We start from the raw sequence: 21,946 nt of genomic DNA on the forward strand, positions 1-21,946 counted from the left end.
ATCCATGTTACATACTTAAATTGATCACCTTTCTTTTTATACCTGTGTTTTGGACTGAATTGTCTCTTCCCTCCCCTGCAAATTCATATGTTGAAGTTCTAACACCCAGAAGCTCAGATATGACTATATTTGGAGGTAGGGTCTTTAAAGAGTTAATTAAGGTTAAATGAGGTCAGTGGGGTGGGCCCTAATCTAATATGACTGGTGTCCCTATAAGAAGAGGAGATTAGGATACAGACATGTACATACAGAGAGAAGACTATGAGAAGATATAGAGAGAAAATGGCCAACTGTAAGCCTAAGACAAAGGCTGGAGCAAATCCTTCCCTCATGGTCCTCAAAAGGAACCAACCCTGTTGACAACATGAAGTTGGACTTCCAGCCTCTGGAACTGTGAGACAATACATTTCTGTTTAAGCCATCCAGTCTTCAATACTTGTTATGGCAGCCCTAGCACACTAATACAACCTCTTTTCAACTCCTGATGCTTTTTTTTCCCCACTTGGTCCTGCTAAACCTGAAGATGGTTTTTATGAGAAGTGTAGGGTCACTGAGAATAAACGATTGAACAATATGAGGGTCATAGGGAGTGAGCTTGGAAGCCAGAGGTTCAAAAAGGTAGATAAAAATAAAAGCAAATGGAAAATGTGATTAAAGGACTAGTGAGGAGAAATAATTACGGCAGTAAGTCAATGATCTCTACTGGTAAGTATTAAGCTTTTCTTTTGTTAAGTCTGATTAGTAATCAAATTACTTCCCACCTCTCTGTCTGACACTACTTGGGGTAGAAAACTGAACCTTTTAAGCTGGTGATCCATTTTTCCATGACTGTTATTATTTTCTTATAATAATAATAAATATTTATAAATTAATGAAAATTCTTAGGGCAAAAGATTGAAACAAGGGAAGACACAGCAGGGAACTAAACAGACAATATAAATTGCACACAGTAGTTATGAAACAGCATTAAAAACTAAAAGCATTAAAAACTAAGGATTTTAAATTGAATTGAATCATAATGTTTTATAGTAGCAGTTAATTTGGCATTCTCTATATGCTATGGATTATATTTCATATTTGTGAATATTATGTGGCTCTCACTTTAAGATTGTCTCTCTTCATAGCTTGCTCCAAGATATTTATAATAATATTGTTTCTGTTGCTTAGATTCAAGTAAAACTAATCTGCTATAAATTAGATTAATAGAAGGGATCTCAAATATCTGGGTACTAGTGACACAAGAGATTTTTAATTTTCCTCCTTGTACTTATCTGTTTTTTGAAAATTTTCTACTTGGAGCAGAAAAATTCAAAGAGGAAAGTAAAAATTGCTTGAAATCCTACCATCCATAAATAATCCTAGTTAGCATTTTGGTCATTTCCTTTCTTCTCCATTTTCCCGTGCATTATTCCTATTTTTAAAGTGATTATTCCTATTTTAACAAAGCGCCACTGTTTTAAAAAGCTGTTTCTAAGACACTACTGTTTTAAAGTTAACCAACAACTACCATGTGGGCCCTTCCCTCATAGCGTTCCAGTTGTCTTCATATTTCCCTTATAAACTACAAACTCTTTGAGGGTGCAGACCACACCCCTCTACATCTTCCATGTATCCCCAGGACTTAGCTCAGTAATTGCTGACATATGTCACCTATTTTAGTGATCATTTATGGTAAGTCCCAAGAGTATGTTTGCTCATCGATTCAATTAATATTTACTGAGTGCCTACTAAATGCTAGTCAGTAAGCTACCATATTCAGCACGTATTCTGTTCCAGAAATTCATTTGAGTTCTGGAAAAGGCCTGAATAGTGAGTTTTTAAAAAAGTTTTAAAAGTCACTAACCTTCATTGAGTTTTGCCATCCTCGGGCAGCAGGGTGATTAGTAGGTATCAATCAGGAATATGTTCAACGGCAAGTAACAGAAAACTAAATGAATAGTGGCTTAAACCATAACAACACTTATTATTTATTTCACAAGTAGTCTGGAGGGAGGCAATTGTATTTTATCGTAATATCAGCATCCTTATCTCTATAATTTTTTGGGTCTTTTCCTCATGGTACCAAGATGACTACCCTAGATCCATGCGCAGTAGCTTTATAAAACCATCCCAAACAAAAAGGAAAAAGATGGATGCAAAAAACGACATTTTTTTCAAAATCTGGGAGGAGAACATTTCCAGAACTTTCCAGTAGACTTTCTTTTATACCTTGTTGCCCAGAACTGCATCAATGAACATGCCTAGTTACAAGAGAGAGAGTGGGAAAGAATAGATTTGACTTTCCTAACTTCTGTGGGCGATAGGCAAGGGAGAAGTGTTTGGGAATGGCTTCTGGTAGCCAGTGAGCAGTGTCCAGCACAGAGCTTTAGTGATGAGCTGTCTGGCTCTGGATGTGGATAGTCTGAGTTCAGATTGGCTACATAGCTGCTGTGTGACCCTACATAAATTCTGTATCGTCTCTCTGATTCTTGCTTTTTTCATCCTGGTGGAACATATGTCTGCTTTGTAGGTTGTTGTGAGGATTGAATGAAATACTTTAAAGCATTTAGTACAAGGCCTGGCACATAGTAAGTGTTAATGTGCTAACTTAGTGCCTGGTAGCTTAGATGCAACATACATGAGTATGCCCAGCTTTCTGTAGGAGAACTGCCATACCCAAGTCCTGAGCTAGATGTAGAGTTGGATTAATTGGACAAGGCATCCTAGAGAGATTAAATTTTCGGGGGTGAGTTTTGAAAGAGGGGAGAAACATCTGGACACATTTAAGGAAAGTACAAATTACTCTCTAGTATTATAAAAACATAGTATTATAATTACAATCATCACTGCCAGGGCAATAGTAGCCAGTTGTGACTTTGAATAAGTGAGAGGAGACAATAACGTTGCTTGTTTATTTAGCTGACAAGCTCTTGGGAGCAGTCAAGGCATGTTTTTTTGCTATAAAACCAAGCAAAAGCTGGCCTGGCCTGAGAAGTCGATACCTCAAATTTGGTTTTGTCTTTAACTTCCTCTTACTTTCTCTTGCTCATTTTTTGGAACCTCAGATACAATACCAAGTGTGCACACAAGGATTTTCTTTTTTAACTGAAAGATCTTTGCCTTCAATTCTAAGTCAGAAATTAATTTCAGATTTATTTCTGTTCATCTCCTAAACCTTTTCAAAAGTGAGTTTGAGTATTTCTTCTCCTTGAAATTGGAATCTCTGTCTTGAACTGCCAGAAAATGACTCTTTCACCACAATTCACAGGCATTTACATAAGGTTATAACTGTTAAATTCTTTCTTACAAAGCCTCCTTTCCCCTCAGTCAAACTTGAGACGGAGAGCTTTGACCTTGGCTGGAATCTTCCAGAATTGGATGTACGCTTAGGGAGTGGGTGAGGCTGATCTCAGGCTACAGTCTGTGGAGAGGGGTTTGAGGTTCCAGTCCTTAGTGAGGTTGTTGACTCAGGGGAGGGAAAAAGTCTGAAGTTTCAGGGCCGAATGCAAGAGCATGGAGCAGGAAGCAGATCCCAAAATCCTATGACAGGAACCAGGGGGCTCAAGAAGGAAGCTGGGAGATGGGACCCAAGGAAATTAGGAAAGTGTAGTGGACAGTGTGGGCAGAAGGCTAGAGCATTGCAAAGGAGATACGAGCAAGGGATTGAAGTATCTGCAGAGTTGGAACTGTCTGAAAATTGTCCTTATTTTTTTTTTTTTTTTGTTCTTCTAAGTGAAAAGGAATGATATTCCAAAAGGAAACTCAATGTTTCATTTAAAAAATATGAGATAAGCATGCTACAGTAGAGAGAGGAATACTTTTGGAGTCAGAAAGACATAGGTTTGAATCTCAGTTATGCCTTATGTGAACTCAAGAAGTGAATTTCTTTGTGTCTCACTTTCCTCATTCAAAAATGGGGCAGATAAATACCTCCTTTGCAGGACTGTTGGCACATATTTGAGACTCCGTGAATGGCAGCTGATGGGTATTTACTTTGATCTTTGCACAAAGCATATGCTGCTTAAGTCTTTTTTTGTCTGTTTTTCTTTCTCTAGTTTTATTTTTCCAGCCTGTTGAGATATAATTGACAAATAACACCATGTAAGTTTAAGATGTACAATAGTGATGATTTTAGATATGTATATATTATGAAGTGATTACTATAATAAGATTAGTTAACACATCCTTAAGATTTAATTCTCAAAGTACATCAACCAAAAATACATAAATATACAGCTCAAAATAAGCAGAGATAGCCTAAACTAATTGGAAGAGAAAACAAGGAATGTATTTCCAGACCATAAATCACTTTCTTGTTCAATTAAACTAATTTATTTTAAATAGTAACCTGTTCTTAAATTCATGAATTTTTACAGTAAAAATGAGCACTGATCCACCTATTCATAATCCCGTAAATGAGGCTTCCCCTTTAAAGAAACCATGATCCTGGGCAACTGAGAATTTTTATAAAAATGGAAACTCTAACCCAGAGCATTTTTACTTCTCCAGAATACTTACTTTTCTTATCTAATTCAAGGATTCAGGACAAACTCAGGAAACTGCATCATTACTTTGACATTGACAAATGCTAGAAGGACTGGTGAGATATTATGAGTACTTTTTTTAATGATTGATCATTTAAAATTTAGTCAACCTCTTTAACCTTTGACCAGATGTCCTTACTGTTTTAAACCTTACTACTGCACATAAGAATTATATTTTAGAGGAATGAAAAGATTTTTAAAGGGGTTGATTACATCACCCTTTCCCACCCAACATGTGTGGTAGCTTTATTGGCGTTGCCCTCATTAGTGGCTGTTTGTTTTTGTTTTATTTTAAATGGGCTCTTTGCACCTATCCAAGATTATATTCCAAGGTCAAGTATCAATAGTGATCAGATTTCTAAGCCAAGACAACCCACTAAAGCCTATTTGACATATGATATGTAACTGATTTAATTGAAGATTTAATAATACTACAGAACTCAACTCTCTTTGGTTGTGCTAATTCTATGGTAAATAATTAACAAGTTTCAACTTGAGTACTGGGAATTTGTGCTCTGTCTCTCTGGGACATTTTGTATATGATCTTCCCCCTTCTTAGCATGAGTCTGGATAGCACCTCTGCCCCTGTCATCACCCATTTACATTTTACTCCCTCCCTCAACACTTGACTTGTCATTCAAGACCCAGTTAAGATTTCAGTTCTTCTGGGATACCCATCCTGTGTGGGCATAGTTCACTTGTTTGTGAAATGGGATTAAAAATCGGATGCATAGAGTGTTTTGAAGATTAAATGAGTTCATGCATGCTGGGCGTGATAAACCGTTATGATTGTAGCACATCAGACTATCCTGCCATTACAGGCATACCTCATTTTATTGTGCTTCACTTTATCGAGCTTCAAGGGTATTGTGTTTTTTTTACAGATTGAAGGTTTGTGGCAACCCTCCATGGAGCAGTTTATTGGCACCATTTTTTCCACCAGCATTTGTTCACTTCATGTCTCTGTATCACACTTTGGTAGCTCTTGCAATATTTCAAACTTTTTCATTATTGTATTTGTTATCATAATCTGTGATCAGTGAACTCTGATGTTACCACTGTAACTGTTTTGGGGCTCCATGAACCAGCCCTGTAAGATGGCAAGCCTAACTGATAAATGTTGTGTGTATTCTGACTGCTCTACTGACCAGATGGTCCCCTATCTCTCTCCCTCTCCTTGGACCTCCCTATTCCCTGAGACACAGCAATATTGAAATTAGGCCAATTAATAACCCTACAATGACCTCTGAGTGTTCAAGTGAAAGAAGAGTCATACATCTCTCACTTTAAATCAAAAGCTAGAAATGATTAAGCTTAGTGAGAAGGGTAAGTCAAAAGCCCAAGGTGGGCTGAAAGCTAAGCCTCTTGTGCCAAACAGTCAGCCAAGTTGTGAATGCAAAGGACAAGTTCTTGAAGGAAATGAAAATTGCTACTCCAGTGGACACATGTATGATAAGAAAGTGAAACAGGCTTATCACTGATATGGAGAAAGTTTCAGTGATCTGGATAGAAGATCAAGCCAGCCACGACCTTCCCTTAAGCCAAAGCCTAATCCAGAGCAAGGCCCTAAGTCTCTTCAATTTTATGAAAACTGAGAGAGGTGAGGAAGCTGCAGAGTTTGGTTCACGAGGTTTAAGATGTCATCTTTATAACATACAAGTGCAAGGTGAAGCAACAAGTGCTGTTGTAGAAGCTGCAGCAAGTTAACCAGAAGATCTAGCTAAGATAATTCATGAAGGTGTTGCCCCTTTTTTTTTTCTTGCTTTACCATTGCTTTAATGCACTTTAAAATTTATCTACATTAATTGGGAACAAAGAGATAAAAATAGACATTTCTTTGTTTTTCATAAATACCTACTCTCCATATTTGATAAAAATCTCAAAGCATTATTTTAACTTCCCACAAATATAATACATACAATTTTTTTTTCTGAAATAATAAGGTCAGCAAATTAAGTATCTTGACACTAATATAACCACATACAACTGCTTTTCTACTGACTTCCAGGAACAAAACCAAACCAGAAAACTTTAGCTACACTAAACAGATTTTCAATGTAGACAAAACAGCCTTACGTTGGGAGAAGATGCCATCTAGGACTTTCATAGCTAGAGAGGAGAAGTCAATGTCTGGCTTCAAAGCTTCAAAGGACAGGCTGACTCTCCTGTTAGGAGCTAATGCATCTGGTGACTTTAAGCTGAAGCCAATGCTCATTTACCATTCAGAGAATCCTAGGGCCCTTAAGAATTATGTGAATCTACTCTGCCTCTGTTCTGTTAATGGAACAACAAAGCCTGGATGACAGCACATCTGTTTACAACATGGTTTACTAAATATGTTAAGCCCACTGTTGAGACCTCCTGCTCAGAAAAAAAGATTCCTTTCAAAATACAACTGCTCATTGAGAATGCACCTGGTTACCCAAGAGCTCTGATGGAGATGTATGATGAGATTAATGTTGTTTTCATGCCTGCTAGCACAATATCCTTTCTGCAGCCCATGGATCAAGGAGTAATTTCAATTTTTAAGTCAATTATTTAAGAAATATATTTAAGAAATAAGATTCTTATTATTTGATAGGATTCACTATTCTAGATGTCATTAATAACATTTGTGATTCATGGGAAGAGTCAAAATATTAACATTAACAGAAGTTTGGAAGAAGTTGATTCCAACCCTCATGGGTGACTCTGAGGGGTTCAAGACTTCAGTGGAGGTGTGGTGAAAATAGTAAGAGAACTAGAATTAGAAGTGGGGCCTGAAGATGTGACTGAATTGCTGAACTCTCATGGTAAAATTTTAATGGTTGAGGAGTTGTATCTTATGGATGAGCAAAGAAAGTGGTTTCTTGAGACTGAATCTACTCCTGGTGAAGGTGTTGTGGAGATTGTTGACAGTAAAGGATTTAGAATATTACATAAACTTAATTGATAAAGCAGTGACAAGGTTTGAGGGGATTGACTCCAATTCTGAAAGAAGTTCTCTGAGTAAAATGCTATCAAACAGCATTACATGCTGCAGAGAAATTGTTCATGAAAGAAAGAGTCAATTGATGTAAACTTCATTGTTGTCTTATTTTAAGAAACTGCCACAGCCATCAACCTTCAGCACCCACCACCCTGCAGTCAACATCAACATCAACGTCAACATCAAGGCAAGACCCTCCACTAGCAAAAAGATTACTCACTGAAGGCTCAGATTGTGGTTAGCACATTTTTTTAGCAATAAGGTATTTTTTAATTAAGATATTACTTTTTTTAAAATAATGCTATTGCACACTTAATAGACTACAATTATGTTGTAAACATAACTTCTTTATGCACCAGGAAAGCAAAAAATTCATGTAACTCACTTTATTATGATATTTGCTTTATTGCCATAGTCGCCTTATTGTGATGATCTGGAACCAAACCCACAATATCTCTGAGGTATGCCTGTATTTCCTCTTGGTTTTAAATAATTTGAGGGCAGGGACTTTGTAACCTTACAACAGCCCGGGGCCTGTTACCTAATAAGCACTCTGTATTTGTTGCATAAAATAATTGTATGAAACACCTGCATGTCTGGCAGCTGGCATGCTGACCACCCTCCTCTCAGTTTTATCCTCTGGCCTTTGAAACACAGTGGAATCCTCCATGCTTCATATGGGGGTTCTGGAAGTGTGTGTGTGTGTGTGTGTGTGTGTGTGTGTGTGTGTGTATGCAGGAGTATAGGGTAAAGACTGGGACCATGGTGCTTTCTCACCCCTGGGCCTTTGCATATATTCCCTTTTCCTAGAACAGTCAAGTTCCCTCACCCCCTCTTCACATGGCCTGGCATTTATTATGTTTCCTTCTACTGGCTCAGACTTCATTTCATTTCTGGTTTTTTGAATTGTCCCCCTACTCTCAAGTCTTGATGTACCTCCTCTGTGATCGCAAAGCATGGTGTGTTTACCCCTTTCTGAGCACAGGCAAATGTATATATGGTTCATTTAAGGATAAAACTTTGCTAAACACTACAGTAGCGAATGATGCCATGCACTGCACTAGGTGCTTTACTGGCTTTGTCTTATTTAATCTTTAATAGAAGCTCTATTATTTCCCCCCTTTTACAGATGAAGAAACTGAGGATAATGTGATTAAACAACTTGTTGAAACTTATAGAGTAAAAGTAGCAATAGAAGACTTAAACTATCTCTCTGTTTCCAGAGGGTGGGGTGAGTGGACAACCCACTGGTAACATGGTCTCAAAAATGATTAGAAACAGCAGGACATTTTTAAAAGAACAAGCCCTTGTGAAACTAACTTAAACTTTGGTGGACATAAGCAACAGAAGTGTGATAGAAATTCTTCAGTACACTTTTAGTTTTTCCCCTCATGTGATATATCAAAAGTACATTTAGAAAACACAGCACTTCTTTGCCAAGTGCACAGCTGCTTGTGGACCTGCCCATAGGTGTTTGTTGATTATTCCCTGACAGGTCAGCCCCATACCTAGAGCTGTCTACCATGATTATCACTGACCCAGCAGAAGGGCTGAATATTAAATACAAGCATAAAACTAGCCTTGGAAAATATGGGCATCCAGAAGCACATAGAATCAAAGTTCAATATTCTTTTAGTGAATTTGAATTTTGTTTACAAGTAATTCGAATGAGAGTTACCATAGAAATTGTCAGATTAGATTATGAGAAGGAAAAAAAGAGGCCTCCCAAAGGTAATCAGCTATGACATCAAGGAGTGGCAGTATTGGTACTACTTGGTGATATTTTGCCTAAGCACTATTTACACTATTTACAATAGCCAGGACATGGAAGCCACCTAAGTGTCCATCGACAGATGAATGGATAAAGAAGATGTGGCACGTATACACAATGGAATACTACTCAGGCATAAAAAGGAATGAAATTGAGTTATTTGTAGTGAGGTGGATGGACCTAGAGTCTGTCATACAGGGTGAAGTAAGTCAGAAAGAGAAAAACAAATACCATATGCTAACACATATATATGGAATCTAAAAAACAAAAAAAAATTGGTTCTGAAGAACCTAGGGGCAGGACAGGAATAAAGACGCAAACATAGAGAATGGACTTGAGGACACAGGGAGGGGGGAAGGGTAAGCTGGGACGAAGTGAGAAAGTGGCATTGACATATATACACTACCAAACGTAAAATAGATAGCTAGTGGGAAGCAGCCGCATAGCACAGGGAGATCAGCTCGGTGCTTTGCGACCACCTAGAGGGGTGGGATAGGGAGGGTGAGAGGGAGACACAAGAGGGAGTGGATATGGGGATATATGTATACGTATAGCTGATTCATTTTGTTATACAGCAGAAACTAACACACCTTGTAAAGCAATTATAATCCAATAAAGATGTTAAAAAAAAATCTGGTCATACCATTTCCCTGCTTAAAACCCTTCAGTACTGTCACAAAACCATCCAGTCCCAGGAGCATGGGGCACACCGTCTTACAGGCCCTTCCTTTGATTTTTAAACAATTTTCCTTTACTGAGCCAAAATATCCTCCCAGAATTTTCAATCATCATCTGTGATGGTCCTACCTTCTTAGCATCCTTTAAAGGCTGATTGTTCACTTATCTGACACCCTACATGCCTTTCGTTCCCCGGGCTGAGCTCCACTGGACAGTTGTGCCTCATAGAACATAGTTCAGTTTAGTGATTAAAGCAGAGCGGTCCCTCATTTGAATCCTGAATCTGCCTTTAACTAGTTGTGAGCTAGTTATCTAACTACTCTACATCTCAGTTTACTCATCTGTGAAGAGGGAGGATAACAGTACTTTGCAGGGAGGCTTTGAGAGTTAAAATACATAGTGCATGTTATAGAGAGAGTTTACGGTACACTACAAAAAAGAGAAATGATCAATAAATGCTAGTGATAAAAATGATTTGTTTCTGGAACTTTCCTGCTGGTCACCTTTCCTCCAAACAGCCTCATTCTCTCCCTTAATTTGGATATTATGTTTCTATTAATGAATATTTTTTAAGTGGCCACAATTTTTTTTGTTGTTGCTATTCAAAGATATAAAATTCTTAAGTCTCCAGAGAAGAGCTTGGAGGCTCAAATCAGTTCTTATAAGGAACTAGTCAACCTTAGTGTGTCTCAGGCCTGCTGATTCCCCATGCACTCTTTTCCTATTGCCTCATCTCTGAACATTGGAAAACTATCTTGCCAGCAGTCAGCATAGTTTGGAGACTAGTTTTGTTTTTACTAGTCACTCCAAACCATCATATTAAAGGCATAAATAAAACAATATGATGGTTCACATCTGGCTGCATCGTTAGAATAAACTGAGAGATTGTAAATCAATATTTAGCATAATTGCTGAGATATGGCAGGTTAGGATGCAAATAAAAAAGAATGAAGAATGTAATATAAAATCACTTATACAATATCAGTTCAGTCACCCTCTATAAAGTGGCAGGCAGCAGAGATTCATGGTTTAATTTTAGTTGGCAAAGAGTTTTCTTATAAGGGCTTGGAAAATAATTGACCCTTATGTCAATTGCTCTTCTGTATTGGTCGTTCTTCAAGTTTCCTCAAAAGGTTTTTTTCCTGTCTCCCTGGGAACTTTTTCTTCTAATGCAATTTTGTAGCACACTGCAAAGGCACTTATTTGACAAAACCAAAACAACAAAACTAACATTGTCAGCAATGTGTGCTCATCCACACTGAGCATTCTGCATTAAAAAAAAAAGTCCAAATATATAAAGCATGCTTTGGGGTATGTTTTGTTATAGATTATTTTCAGTTATTATCCTGAAGCAGAAGAAATGTGATTCTTACACAGGGATTTTTTTAAAAAGGTTATAGGTCAGGGAATTGGACCAATATATTTTGTTTTTATTAACTGATTAATCATTCATTCAGCCAGTTTTGGCTGAGTGTTTACTGTGGGCATGGCTCCATTCTACAACTTGTGGGAAGCATACAGGAAAGAATCTTATATGAATCTAAAGGGAGTGTTTAAACATGGGTGAAAGAAATTCTGGTGGAAGGTAGCAAGACAAGGACCCTAGGAAAGGGATAGGGACAATTTTATGGGAAATCCTGTGACATTCTGCATTTTCTTTTTGAGGACTTTGATCTGAGTTTACTGATGAATCATGCCTACTTCTAGAACCTCAGTTTCCTGAATATAAAATGAGGGAGTTGACTAGACCTTTTCACATATGAATTTCTATAACCCAATGATGTAATAGCTCCAGGTAAATCTATTTCCAGGCCAGGAAACATAGATCATCCACTTCAGGAAGCAGTCACAGCGTTTTACTTCATGGTGATAATAATTGTAAAGAGAAGAAGATTGAATTCTCCAGGGGCAGGCATCTTTTAAGGGGTAGAGTTAGAATTTGACCTCAAGCCTTCTGGCTCTAAATCTCATCCTTTTCTTTTACTTTGGGCAGGAAGTATTAGAGATTTATTTGCCTTAAATAATTACAGGAAAATCATTGCGCCTCTTAAGAGTTGAGGTGTCTGGTCACATATTTCTTAAATTTTCTCACTCTTAAATATCAGACATGCAGTTTTTAATGATAAAAAGCTTTTTCTGGTTATTAGTGTTGCTTTCAGATATTTTATTTGAGGAAGTTGTTTCAATTTAGATTTTATTAACTTCTTTGCTAAGACTCTTACTAAGATTCAAAATCTTCAACTTGGGTGGCTTGAGTTTCTTCGTAGAGCGGGAATTCGGTGGATTCTTGCAAATATTGTCTGATGGACAGTAAGAGAGGTGTCTGGGTTGGTGGATGGAGCTCTATTCCTCATGAACTGTAGCATGAAAGCAATCAAGCCACAGTATCCTGTGATTTGTTTAACTTGCTTTCCCAGTACAAGCACTTAATATGTGAGTTGCAGAAACATTTTATCTGCCTGGAAGCCTGCCTTAGCAGTGGAAATTTGATATAGACCCTCCTTGGACACTATCAAACTCTACAAATTGCAGATTTCGTAACCTCTGAAATGCAAAGCACCTCTGCACTCGGCTTCTCATCCTTAGTAATAAAACTGTGCTCATTCACCTAAGTCTCACTTGATTCTGTTAAGCATAAAATAGTGTAATCAGTTTTTCCAGATTGGGAGGTGAGTTGAACCTTTCCATTTGTGGCAATGTAAAGAGATATCTTGCATAACATTTCTTAAAATGCTGCTGAAAAATGTTAGTGTATTTGTGGGAGTCCTTATGTTTTTTTTTTTATTAGGGATAGGAAAGAGTTGAATAAGAATATGAGCCCCTTTGGTCAAATACTACATACAAAAGATGAATTTCTGGATTAAAAGGATGTAAAGCATACATGTGGCTCATATAATGAATCATTTGATTTATCCTATGTGATATATCTTGCCACTTATTTTTAAATTTAGTCATTGGTGTGCTGGTGAACTGGCTTTTCAGAAAGAAAAAAGAGCCCTGATTTGTAGTGTTTTCCAATTTCTGTGGTGTAAATACTCCCAAGCTGGCCAATTTCAAGCTGACAATGGCTTGCAAAATTCCTGAACATTTTAACAATTGTCTTATGAGAGCCAGTATAGGCAAGCTCCAAAACACCACTGTGAGTGCTTTTTAAGTATACTTTTATATGCTTTCTAATTGTTTTATGCATAAAATCCTTTTCTCTAACCTCATTTTGAGGCTTTTAATGGTGGGGACCCTTCCATATTCTTCTATATCCCTTCTTTTTTCTCTTTCCCAGGTGTGTCTAAATATGTGTAGTAGTAAACAAGCGTGGAAATCTATTTCATTAATACTAAATGATTTTTTTTCACGTTTCACATTACTAAAATCATTTGCAGGTTACAGTCAATGGTATGTCATAGTATAATTGGTAAAACTTTCTTCTTTCTTAGTATTCTATATAATAATTATTTGAATTTAATGAAATGTGTTAAGTGCTGAATAGAAGGTGTTTGACATGAATATAATTATGTCCTATGGGATAATCTGTCTTTTCACAAATTAGATTCACCTAAAGCAAGTTACTTCTCTATTATTATCCTTATGAGAAAAAAATGTAAATTGTTTGAGATGTTCCTTGGTGTACTTCTTGTCCTTTTGTCTTAGTGCTTACATGTGGCATATCAAAATTAGATCAGCAAAGTAGGTCCCAACTTGTTTTGTACATCCTGGTGTGGCTCCAAGAACTGCCTTCTTCTACCTGGGAAGTGTACTTTTTGAAAGTGGGGATCGTTGGCATGATAAATCACTGGACAATATACATCATAGCCCAAACGCCATCACATTCAGTGTCCAGTGTTTCTGCTTCCTGACATTTGGATACAGAAAGACCTTGTGGTAGGCAGGATAATGGCCTCTAAATGATGTCCATGTCTTAATCCTCAGGACATGTGAATATGTTGCTTTACATGGCAAGGGAGGGATTAAGGTTGCAGATGGAATTAAGGTTGCTTAGCAGCTGATCTTAAAATAAGAAGATTATTCTGGATTAATCTGGGTGGACCCAATGTAAGCACAAATGTCCCTAAATGGGAAAGAGGGAGGTAGAGGAACCAGAATCAGAGAGATGGCATCATGAGAAATTCTTGACTGGCTTTGGCAATGGAAGGGGGCCAGGAGCCAAGGAATGTAGGCAGAGAATGTGGGCAGCCTCTAGAATGTGGAAAAGGAAAGAAAAAGAATCCTCTCTCAGAGCCTCCAGAAGGAATGCAGCCTTGCCGACACCTTAATTTTAACCTAGTGAGACCTGTATGAGACTTCTGACATCCAGAACTATAATAAATGTGTGTTGTTTCCAAGCTACTAGCGTGTGATAGTTTTGTACAGAGCAATAATAAACGAATACAAATTTCATTAATTCAGATGGGCTAAGTCACAAGAATTTGAGCTAAATAAAACTGGTTGTGTTAAAAACATTCTTTATGTTCTCTCTGAACAAGTGTACCAGGTAATTTGTAGTATAAAGTAGATTGCAGAAATATATATATTTAAGAGAGTAAGATGATTTAAAGATTTCAGTACATTGTTTTTATGCTAATGATATGGCTAATTATAAATGACAGGTATGTATTAGCTAATTTTCATCTGAAGAATTTTTATTTAAAGTTTTCTTATCTCTGTACTAGAAACTGATGGAATTATATCTCTGTGAATATTTAATGATTCACAATTTTCCGTTATTATACTTAACATCCTGGTCCACACCTTAGCAAGCGCTTATAAGTGTGTTTCACTGTGATTTGGTGTATGTTATCAGGAACAAGATTTAGGTTACATAATCTTTGGCAAGTGACTTAACCTAAGTCTTGTTTTCCTCATCTACAAAATGGAGACAGTTATGCCTTCTGTTATGGTCTCATGTTTGTATACTCCTCAAATTCATATGTTGAATTCACAATCCCCAATATGATGCTATTTGGAAATGGGGCTTTGGGGAAATAGGTCATGAGGATGGAGCCCTTGTGATGGGATTAGTGCCCTTATAAGAAGAGACATCAGAGAGCTTGCCTCTCTCTTTCTCTCTGCCATGTGAACAAATGAGAAGATGTGGCCATCTATACACTAGGAAGAGGGCCTTCAACAAGAATCCGACCATGCTGTCCCCCTGATCTCGGACTGCCAGGTTCCAGGACTGTGAGAAATGAATGTCTGTTGTTTAAGCCACCCAGTCTATTTCTGTTACAAAGCCTGAATAGACTAAGATAGAAATTGGTACCAAGAAGTGGGGTGCTGCCATAACAAATACCTAGAAATGTAGAAGCAGCTTTGGAACTGGTAATAGGTAGAGGCTGGAAAAGTTGTGAGATGCAAAACCTTTTCTTTCCAGCTTTATAGAGATATAATTGACATATAACATTGTGTAAGTTTAAGGTGTACAATGTAATGATTTGATACACATATATATTGCAAAATGATTTTGGCAGTAAGTTTAGTTAATGCTACCACAGCCTCAAATAATTACCAATTTTTTTGTGGTGAGATCATTTAAGATCTATGTTCTTAGCAGCATTCAAGTGTGCAGTACAGTGTTGTTAACTGAAGTCACCATGCTGTACATTAGATTTCCAGAACTTATTCATCTTATAATCAGAAGTTTGTACTCTTTGATCAACATCTCCCTATTTCTCCCGCCCTTGAGCCCCTGGCAGCCACCAATCTATTGTGTTTATATGTTTGGATTTTTTAGGTTCCACATATAAGTGAGATCATACAGTGTTTGTCTTTCACAATCTGACTTATTTTACTTAGCAGAATGCCTTCAAGTTCTGTTCATGTCACAAATGGCAGGATTTCCTTATTTTTTATGGCTGAATAATATTCAAGTGTATGTGTGTGTGTGTGTGTGTGTGTGTGTATCACACTTTCTTTATCCATTTATCTGTTGATGGATACTTATGTTGTTTCCATGTCTTGATTGTGAATAATGCTGCAATGAACATGGGGGTGCAGATACCTTTCTGAGACAGTAATTTTATTTCCTGTATATATGTACCCAGAAGTGGGTTGCTGGATCATATGGGAGTTCCATTTTTAATTTTTTGAGAAACGTCCATACTGTTTTCCATAGTGGCTACACCAATTTAAATTCCCACCAATGGTGCATAAGGATTTCCTTCGCTCCACATCCTTGGCAAAACATGTTATCTCTTGTCTTTTTGATAATAATTATCCTAACAGGTGTGAGGTAATATTTCATTGTGGTTTTGATTTACAACTTCCTGACGGCTAATGATGCTGAACACATTTTCATGCACCTGTTGACCATTTGTATGCCTTCTTTGGAAAAATATCTATTCAGATTTTCTACCCATTTTCTAATCTGATTATTTAGGTTTTTGTTTTTGCTATTGAGTTGTATGAATTCTTTATATATTTTGGATATTAACCACTTATCAGATATATGGTTTGAAAATATTTTCTCCTGAAGGAACTTTTAAGGCGATTCTGAAAAGGGAGCTGGAGAGGAAGCATCCATCTTCTTACACAGCACATCATGTACAGAACATTGGTAGAAGTATGGATGGTAAAGGCCATTCTGATGGAGTCTCAGACAGAAATGAGGAATATGTTATTGGAAACTGGAGGAAAGGTGATCCTTGTCGTAAAGTGGCAAATAACTTGGCTGAATTGTGTGAGTGTTCAAGTGTCTTGTGGAAGGCAGAACAATCGAGGCATAGACAGGGAAGTTAAGTCACGTGCTCCCGGTTATGGAGCCAGTAATGGTGGAGCCAGGATTGGACTGGAGCTGGAGTCTTGACCACTACATCCCTCTCCCTCCACACAAGTAGACAGTGTGGGGTCCAGCATGCTGGGAGAGAAGGTTGGGGTTCAAGAGATTCTTCTATCAGTATGGTCCAGGAGACCTTACCTTCAGCATGTTTTCCTTGGACTCACTCATGTTGAGCAATAATCTTGTTTTGGAGCTTTTCCATCTTAGGAAGATGGAAAAGCTGTGACAGTTAGATATTACTCACATTCCAGAGGCCTGAAAGCAAATGAATGAGACTACGTATGTGGAAGAGCTTTGTAATCTGCAGAATGGGATAGAGATACTATACACCTTCCCCAGCTGAAGGCGCGGTGTCTGACATGGGGACACTCAGTACTATTTGTGAAAGAATTAACCTATGACACAGGAAGAAATCAAGTACACACACACACACACACACACACACACACACACACACACACACTGTATGTGCATGCATACCTCCCCACTGAATTGGGAGCACTGTCAATGTAGTGTCTGTGCCATCTCTGGATCCCTGGTGCTGTACAGAATGCCTTGAGAATAGTATACAATAAATGTTTTCTGATTAATATGATAGTGCCTTTCCTGTTAGTCTGGGTTTCTATGGAATACTCTTTCTCTCTTTGGGGGCAAATGGAGGGCTTGATAGGAATTGACCTTATTAGTTCAGAGCCCCAATTACGTCATCTACATGGTGGGCAGCAGGGGTTCAGGGGTCAAGCGTTGAAAGGCTATAGCTGGGAAGGCGGCTCTCCCAGTGATTCAGCAGCTGCTCCTTAATACTCAGGCACTGCAGGGACAGGGAGGTGTGGATTGAAGTGGGGGAAATGGTAACCATCATAGAGATAGGGTTGCTTTGTTTCCTGGGAGACAGTGTTTTCCAGCGCATTGAACCGGAAAGGAGGTCTTTCTCTACCCAGTGAACAGGGGTTGGTAAATAGTCTTGTCCGTCATATAAAGAAGCCAGCGAGTCAGGCTGGTCTGGCCAGTTAGTTATGGGCCTTTGTGTGAACAGCATGGCTTTTGAGTGATGTGGTCACAGTGGCCGGGTGGTCGCTGTGACCAATGTGGTTGTTGATATTGTGGATTGGAACAGGAGAGGATCACAGGACTGAGGAAGCATGACCACGAAGTCCAGCTTTGGCAACAGATGCAGGCAGTAACTTACAAGGGGAGTAGAATACTCAAGGTGCAACACAACCCAAAGCCCAGGTGAGGTGACCTCATCTGGCCCAGGGTTGTGCTGAGTGCAAGGAAGAAATGTGCGTGGTGAGGAGAAACAGTAGCAGTGAGTGGAGAGGAAAGGCAGAAAGATGAGAAGAGCTCTACTAAATCAAAGTGTGGCTGGGTCAGTAAAGCTCTTGTAATTGAGTACGTGCAAAGGGAGGCTGCAAACCCATACCAAGCACCCTTGAAGAGGAGCAGAGTGGGAAGGCTGTAACAGATCATGGTTGTGACCGAGCCACAGGATTATTACTCTCTCCCTGTGAAGGAAGCTTGTTGGTCAGAATGAGGTTGACATTTATATGTAGACTGTGGAAACGTTTGCATTAGCTGCTGACTCAGTTTGTTCAGGATGCTATACAGAATGCCATAAACTGGGTGGCTTAAACCACAGAAATTTATTTCGTACAGGTCTGGAGTCTGGTAAGTTCAAGATCAAGGCACCAGCAGATTCAGTGTCTGGTGAGAACTCGCTTCCTGATTCACAGATGGCCATTTTCTTCCTGTGTCCTCACATGGTGGAAGGGACAAGGGAGCTTTCTGGAGTCTCTTTTATAGGGTGCTGATCCCATTCATGAGGGCTCTAGCCTCATGACCTAGTCACCTCCTGAAAGCCCCATCTCCTAATACCATCACATGGGGGGATAGGGTTTCAACCTATGAATTTTGGGGGGAAACATATATTCAGTCCATAATAACCATTTTACTAAACCTGTATATAATTTAGTATAGTTTCTTGTTAGCAAGCAATTCATTTATCTAAAGTTTCAGTTAAAAAAATTAAGGCATTGTCTGAAAAAGAAATGGCTGAGCCTGGGGAGACCCAGCTGGTTATTATTCATAGTCATGGAAAAAGATGCTTTAAAAATGGCGTCCCAGCCAGGGACCTTCATTCTTTCCTAAACAGGAAGAGGTGAGAAAATCATTGTGTGCAAAGATTTCAACTCGCCTGGACCTATTCCACTTGTCAGTAAGACTGGAGGGGCATCACACACACAGACTCATTCAATAGGAGCCTGAGAGAGCAGAATTAGAATGAGGTAGTGCCAAAGCTGGCTAAGCTTTGTTATTAAGACCTAAATATTAGAAGTGTTTCAAAGTCTGAATTAAAAGAATAGGATATTTTACAGTCAACAGGGAAGTGGAGGTCCACGTTATCTTAACATTTTGACCCTACTACATTTAATCAGGGTTTTAGCACTCATAGCTATTCCAAAACTATTGATTTTTTAAAATGTGAGCCTGAAAAACAGACAAAAGACTATATATGATATCAGTCTAATGATTTATCTTAAGAATCTGTGAACTGTGGAATCATGATTGTTAGGACTGAGAGACACCTGCTCACCTTTCTGAAATGAGTTGCTGAAAAGGTATTCTGAGATTCAGAAAGGGTAAGGGATACAACGTTGACCTTTTGGAGACAGGAAACCTTTGATGAACTATAGGACACCAAGACGGTTCATTTAAAAGATGGTTTCAAAGCATTATCCGGGGCTGGTTTTGTATGTGCATTACTGAAGCTCTCAGGTTGTCTTTTTACGTAAACCCAGTGAAATAATGGTTTCGGCAGCTGTTCATGGGTCTGCAACTCTCATGTGGCACCTTGGCTTCTGGGCTTTGTAACTGCTTTTCAGTCTCTTTTGTGGACAAAATTAAACTTTCCTTACCATTGACAGCATGGAACTTTCCTGAGATGGGCATTAAGGAGAAAAGAGACAGGAAAAGGTCACCAATACCATCTCCATGTAATTAAGGCAGTGCAAATAGCTAAATAAAATTGTTGCTAATGATATTTACTCGATTCTATGAGTCCCTGTTCTTGTTTCAGAATAAGTTAGGGATCAGCTGCTCATGAAATGTATAGATTATAAATCTTTGTGGCGGGTAATAGGGTGTGCATTTGTTTTAGGACAACTTTATGTTAGGACCACGTTTAGGCTTGCGTGTTTTCTTTCTGTCCCTCTGTCTCTTTGTGTCTCTCTATATACACACACTCACATTTATATGTGTATGTGTGTGTATATATATATTTATATATATACACACACACGCATGGATGCACATGCATGCATGCATGTATACATACATGTATATGTATATGTGTGCCTGCTTTCGTAAGATAATAATTAATGAGGGATAGGTTAAAACTTAGAAAAAGTAGTTTCAAACTTTGTTTTATAGACTTATATTGACCATGTAACCAAGGAACCAATTTGTCCTCTTTTAAATGAAAGACCGTAAAAATCAGCAGTAATCTATGAACTTTTTTTTTTGGTTCTGGATGTGGAATTAATGAAATTGTCTGTATATATATGTGGAAGTTAACACTTCTAAATGCTGAGCTGAAGCTTAGTTTGAAATTTATACCAGTAAGAATGAGTCCCAAACAAAATTGTATCTTCATGTGTTGAACACATCGTTATTCAGGTACATAATAAATAAGGATGTGGAGAATAATGCGCCATCCTGGCCTTCAAATCTAGCAGAGGTATTGGAGGAGGTCATTGAAAGGATGTGACCGCCTCAAGCCGGACCTGGGCAATCAGAGGCTCCTTACCCTCTCCCCTGTCCTTGGAATGCATACGTTCTGCCCGCCATTCCCACAGTGGGGACCATTTTCAAGGGTGCAGACTTAAGAGAGCAATATGTTGTGGAGGTCATCGAGACCTTGTACATGATTGAACCCAGTTAAGGCCTCTATATAAACTTTTAAGATTCTGATGGGCAGGCGCGGAGAGCAACTCATCTTGCAGCTGCCCAAGACAAGCCTCTTAAGGAAGTTCCTTTGCTTATTAATCCTGCCACTTACCAATCTGGAGTGGCTGCCTTTTTTTTTCACTCTTCCCTTGCCCTCTCTGTGTGTGTGCCAGTTTGCAAACCAACAGGAGTAGACTAAGAAATAAGCAGTAACATATCGTGGATGTGTAATGGAACTCAAGGTCTTAGAGGAACAGAGGGGAGGATAACACAGCACACCCAGTTTGTATCAGGGGATGTTTCTTGGGAGAAGAGATGCTTGTGCATCACAGATGTTCTCCATTAGCTAATATCTGCTGAGGGAAAGGACTTCCCAGTAGTGGGACTGTACATCGTGTCCTGAAGACAGGAGAGAATATGTTTAGGGAGTGCAAGGAAGTTTGAGTGACTAGAATTTAGGGTGTGTAACCAGAGGCTGAAGGGTCCTCTGAGGAAGCCCCTACTTTTCCATCAGGCTTCCTCCACGAAGACTTTCTTGACAACTGGAGTTGGTGGCCTCCTTCTCTGTGTCCCCACGATTTTTTGCATGTTTCTATTATTGGATTTTTCATAACCAACTTAATTGTTCATGTCTGATTTCTGTACTTGTCTGTGGGATAAAACAGCATCAGGGCTGTCTCTCAGTCCTTATCATCAAACCTAGAAAACAGTAGGTGCTCAATACTTGTTTTTTAAACACATACGTAAATGACTGGCTGGCTGGATGAATGAATGATTATGCACAGTTTGGGGATGAGAGTCAAGAATTGCCTTGGTTATCAAGCAACACTTCATAAAACCTTAATGGTTTCATTTTTCTGTTCCAGATTACTTGCAACATATAATAGTCTTACGGATAAACACCTGGCTGGATATTTTAACAATACAAGGATAAGGCGGCATCTCTTGAGATCAGGGCTGGTAAGATTTGGTCTCATTTCTACCTGCCCTCTTGTTTCATTAAATCCAATAATTCCCTATCTTTTCTGGTTTCCTCTTTGAGCTTATCGGTGACATCTTTTCCCTTCCCTCATTTTAGAAAAATTACTTCCTTTCCAAAGCTCTGATTTATATATTTGAGGCTGTGTTTCAAAAGATAGGAAGAGAGGTCATGATGGCTGCTAAGGCAACTTATAAATTATTGAGGAAAATCCCTAGGAGTTTTCAAGAGCATATGTGATTTGTTTATTTACCACTCATTTATTCAACCCATATTTATTGAACATATTGTATAAACCAAGAACTGTTAG

At 38.5% G+C, this 21,946-nt stretch overlaps 1 protein-coding gene across 1 annotated transcript in view; it reads left to right on the forward strand.

Annotated features, from left to right (window-relative positions):
- Positions 1 to 21,946, forward strand: part of ERICH3 (glutamate rich 3) — a 109,326-nt gene that overhangs the window by 12,627 nt on the left and 74,753 nt on the right. The window contains 1 exon segment of the mRNA XM_082666831.1: positions 21,524 to 21,617. Within this exon segment, the coding sequence (XP_082522957.1) occupies positions 21,524 to 21,617 (94 nt within the window).

Source organism: Grampus griseus (genome assembly GCF_964374135.1).
Source record: "Grampus griseus genome assembly, chromosome: 1".
NCBI classification, from domain to species: Eukaryota; Metazoa; Chordata; class Mammalia; order Artiodactyla; family Delphinidae; genus Grampus; species Grampus griseus.